Source organism: Aplysia californica, unplaced genomic scaffold (assembly GCF_000002075.1).
Source record: "Aplysia californica isolate F4 #8 unplaced genomic scaffold, AplCal3.0 scaffold00646, whole genome shotgun sequence".
In the NCBI taxonomy this organism is placed as follows: Eukaryota; Metazoa; Mollusca; class Gastropoda; order Aplysiida; family Aplysiidae; genus Aplysia; species Aplysia californica.
Genome location: NW_004797916.1, coordinates 88,664 through 93,761, shown reverse-complemented (window position 1 = coordinate 93,761; position 5,098 = coordinate 88,664). Strand labels below are relative to the sequence as shown.

Here is a 5,098-nt window from a genome sequence, read left to right as displayed (position 1 = left end):
ATGTGTCACCATGCGGGGATGCTGTTGCCAGGTTGGCTGTCTCGGAAAAGTGGCTGGCGAAGAATCCTGGATGTGACAAAGTGTGGGGGAGGAAAGTGTGGGGGAAGGAAAAGAAAGAGGGTGAGAGACAAATGTGGTAGGGAGAAGTGTGGGGCAGAAAAGAGAAAAAGTGGGAGGGACAAAGACAAATGTGGGGGAAGAAAGTGTGCGGGAGAAAGGAGAAAGAGTGAGAGAGAGCAGTGTGGGGAGGACAAGTGTGGGGAGGACAAGTGTGGGGAGGACACGCCTGGGGAGGACAAGTGTGGGGAGGACACGCCTGGGGAGGACCCTGTGATGTTGTACGTACAGGGCGGGGAGCGCCGGCGTCTGTTCTCTGCGGAGAAGCCGTACCAGTGCGAGTTCTGTGGGGCGCGATTCTCCCAGCGGGGGAACCTCAAGACACACACACGCACGCACACGGGCGAGAAACCCTTCTCCTGCCGCTTCTGTCACATGCGGTTCGCCGACCAGACGCGCAAGACGAACCACGAGAGGATTCACACGGGGGAGAAGAGGTTCGTCTGTGACTTCTGCGGGGTTCGCTTCACCGAGAGCGGCCAGCTGAAGCGCCACGTGCGCATCCACACTGGCGAGCGGCCGTACAGCTGCCAGGTATGTGGCAAGACATTTTCCCGCAGCTCCAACCTCAACCTGCACAAGTCGACGCACCGCGCCGAGAAGCCGTACCAGTGTGACGTGTGTCCCGCGCGCTTCACACAGCGCACCAGCGTGCTGCGACACAAGAAGGTCCACACAGGCGAGCGACCCTTCCAGTGCGACATCTGTCTGGCCAGGTTTTCCCGACGCAGCAACATGCACACGCACAAACGGACGCACAGGAAGACAAATTTATCTGGTGAGGAGGCGCCCCTTCTGTCCGTGTGGTCGGGTGTAGCGGAGGCTGGCCGTGCCAGGGGAGGGCACTCGGGGCCTGTGAATGTTGCACTAGGTGCCGGGGGTTCACAGACAGCGACTGTGAGTGCCGTGGGAGATGTAGCAGAGAGAGTTTGGGGTCAAGGTCAGGGCTCGGAATGCTCAGCCCTCGGCAACCTCTCAGGCCCTGCCAGAGACATCCCGGACTGTGAGTTCCCAGACCGCGGTAACCACGACGACAACCTCAGTACAGCGGCACAGAAGGAGAACAGCTGCAGCGACTACCACATCTATAACAACAACAACAACAACAACAACGGTCATCGTGAGCACAAGCCCTGCAACCACACCCACGACATCAACCACACCCTCCTTAGCGACGATCACCCAGATCCGAACTACACCCTCCCTTACCCGAGCGTTTACCCTAGCAACTGCACCACACGTCGCGACAGCCGTCACCTCGAGGATACAGATGATGACCACAGTGACACAGCACACCACAGTGACACACCACACCACAGTGACACTCACAATGACACACCACACCACAGTGACAGACCACACCACAGTGACACTCACAACGCCACACCACGCCACAGTGACACTCACAACGCCACACCACGCCACAGTGACACTCACAACGACACACCACGCCACAGTGACTCACCACATCACAGTGACACTCAAAACGACACACCACACCACAGTGACACACCACACCACAGTGACACTCACAACGACACACCACACCACAGTAACACACCATGCCACAGTGACACACACTACGACACACCACATCACAATGACACACCACACCACAGTGACAGACCACACCCCAGTGACCCTTACAACGACACACCACACCACAGTGACACACCACACCTCAGTGACACACCACACCTCAGTGACACACCACACCTCAGTGACACACCACATCACAATGACACACCACACCTCAGTGACACACCACACCTTGACACTGCACACTACAGTGACACCAAAGACCACAATGACACACAACAAGACAGTGACATACCACTCCACAGTGACACAACACAGCACAATGACACGCGTCGCCCCATGGACACACCACAACACAGTGACACGCCACCTACCACCAGACACGACGGTACCCACAACAAGGAGGAGAGGAGTCCGGTCAGGGACAACTGCAGTAACCATGGTAACACAGCGGGTGACAACTACAACCACCACATTGACAACTACAGCGACATGACACACTACCACGACCACTGCAACAACCTCCGCCATAATAACACAGCAAACAACCACAACCACAACAAACTACCACATTACACAGCTGACAACCACAACCACAACAAACTACCACATTACACAGCTGACAACCACAACCACAACAAACTACCACATTACACAGCTGACAACCACAACCACAACAAACTACCACATTACACAGCTGACATCTGCAACATCAACCACCACATAGACAACTGCTACAACCACAAAAACAACAACTGCCACAACAACCACCACAACAACAACCACAACAACCACGGGCACCACCCAGAGTACAGCGGCTGTAAGAACCACACGGTGGCGCTGGGCCGCTGGTCTGACGTTGAGGCACGCGCTAGGGCTGGCGACACACTGGCGTCGGGCACAGACGGTTCTATCTCTAGCGTAACTCTCAGCGATGTGTCTGCGAGTGCTCATCACAGACTGGCGTCAGACAAACGTGTCTCTGACACAGATGTCTACCCCAGCGTGCCTGCTCCATCTGTCCACAGCTTGGGGTCAGACAAACGTGTCTCTGACACAGATGTCTACCCCGGCGTGCCAGCTCCATCTGTCCACAGAGTGACGTCAGATAAACGTGTGTCTTACACAGATGTCTACCCCGGCGTGCCTGCAAAAGAGTCCACAATTACTGCTGGCAAACTCTCTCCCTGTCTCGCGACCAGGGCAGGCCAGCAGGCACGGGGGAGTATTGTTGCCCAAATAGTCGGAGACCGTCGGCAGACAAGGGGAGGTAATTCAAACTGTGTCTCCACACACTGTGGTCTTGTAGAGCCAGGGGCAGGTAAGTCTGTCTCTGTCTCCACAGGCAGGGATGGCCACAGCTCCAGGGGAAGTAACTCTGACTGTGCGTCCCACTCCAGCGATCACGCGAAGACAAGGGGGGGTAACTGTTGGCCCACCTCGGTACGCCACAACCCTGGGGAGACACGCGGAACTGACCCACGGTTTATTGCAACAACTTCGGGACACCGCACGGAGAAGGGGGGTAACTCTAGCCCTACCTTGCCCGTCAAGTGTGGCCAGGAACCCTGTATTGTCGGCCAGAAGCCACACAGAGAAGTGCAATCTGGCCAGCGGAAGTGCAGCAAGTCGTACCAGTGCGAGTTCTGCGGTGCTCGCTTCTCCCTCAAGGGCAACCTGAAGACGCACGTGCGCACGCACACCGGGGAGAGACCGTTCCGCTGCCACGACTGCAACGCCAGGTTTTCCGACTACAGCAACCTGGTGAACCACGTGAGGATCCACTCAGGCGAGCGCCAGTACGTGTGCCACGTGTGTGGGTTACGCTTCGTGGAGAGGAACGCGCTGAAGAAGCACGTGCGCATCCACACGGGGGAGCGGCCGTACGTGTGTCCCGTGTGTCACAAACGCTTCTCCCAGAGCACGTCGCTCAAAGTCCACTCTGGCATACACCGGCCCGACAAAGCTTTCCGCTGCGACGTGTGTGGCGCCAGGTTTGCTCAGAGCAGCAGCATGAAGCGCCACAAGAAGACGCACACGGGCGAGCGACCCTTCCAGTGCACGGTGTGCATGGCCAGGTTTTCCCGCAGGAGCAATCTGAACACACACGCCAAACGCCTTCACCCGAGTGGCCCGCCCGCGTGGAGCTGCGACAGCTGTGGCCGACGGTTTGGCTGTGGGCAGGACTTAGAGGAACACAGGGGGCGGGGCTTATGTCTCTCGTCTCAGCCAATAGGAGAGGCCGGTGGCAGCGTGTGGGGGGGTGGAGAGTCTGTGAGCTGGCCGGACCAACGGGAGGGGGTGGGGGGGCGGAGGGAGGGGGCATATCTAGGTCACAATGACACACATCTAGGACACTTTGACACCGCTTTGGTAGAGGACAGCACACGGGTGACACCCAGCGACACACTGCACGAGCGTGTCCCGCACCAGGTGTACACACCAGCACACCGAGGGCAGCACAGTGGCGTGTCGTACACACACATACCAGCCTCACACCTGCCGCACGGGGCGGTGCACCTACCTCTGTGACACGTGTGTTGTAACATTACCATAGCTCCTCAGGTTATATTGACAACACGTGTACAAAGGTACAAATTACGCACAACACACACACAAACATACTCACACACGCGCGCACACACAGACACACGCACACAGGTTCCCTGTAGTCATTATCTTCTCCTGTGCACATCAAATTGGTGTGTACAAAAATTATGGGATTGTTTCACTGTTAACCTCTTTGCTCCCATGATTGTTGATTGAATGTCATCAGGGATTGATTGTTGATTGAATGTCATGAGGGATTGATTGTTGATTGAATGTCATCAAAGATTGATTGTTGATTGGGTGTCATCAAAGATTAATTGTTGATTGAATGTCATCAGGGATTGATTGTTGATTGAATGTCATGAGGGATTGATTGTTGATTGAATGTCATCAAAGATTGATTGTTGATTGGGTGTCATCAAAGATTAATTGTTGATTGAATGTCATCAGGGATTGATTGTTGATTGAATGTCATTAAAGATTGATTGTTGATTGGATGTCATCGAAGATTGATTGTTGATTGGATGTCATCAAAGATTGATTGTTGATTGGATGTCATCAAAGTTTGATTGATGATTGGATGTCATCAAAGATTGATTGTTGATTGGATGTCATCAAAGATTGATTGTTGATTGGATGTCATCATTTCTACTCAGGGTTGAATGTTGTACTTGCACATTACTACGGCTGTATTGTGTCGTGTACGTGTTGTACATTACGACAGCTGTATGTGTGTATATATATATACTCCATACACATATATATATTGTACTGTACAGAAACGTATTACTCGGGCGCTCCAGAAAGTCGTATGAAAATGGTCCCAAGTAAAACAGTACAAGCTCTCTGACTATCTGACCATTAGTGGTAACGGTAGCCAGACTTGACCAGG

General features: G+C 54.1%; 1 protein-coding gene across 1 annotated transcript; it reads left to right on the top strand.

The window, feature by feature from the left end:
- Positions 1 to 5,092, top strand: LOC118478526. The gene has a single exon (XM_035972311.1). The coding sequence runs from the start codon at positions 1 to 3 to the stop codon at positions 4,186 to 4,188; it is 4,188 nt and encodes a 1,395-aa protein (XP_035828204.1). The 3' UTR covers positions 4,189 to 5,092.
- The last annotated feature ends 6 nt before the right edge of the window (positions 5,093 to 5,098 follow it).

Coding starts and splice junctions, on each gene's coding strand:
- LOC118478526 (XM_035972311.1), top strand. CDS start 1: ATGTGTCACCATGCGGGGATGCTGTTGCCAGGTTGGCTGTCTCGGAAA.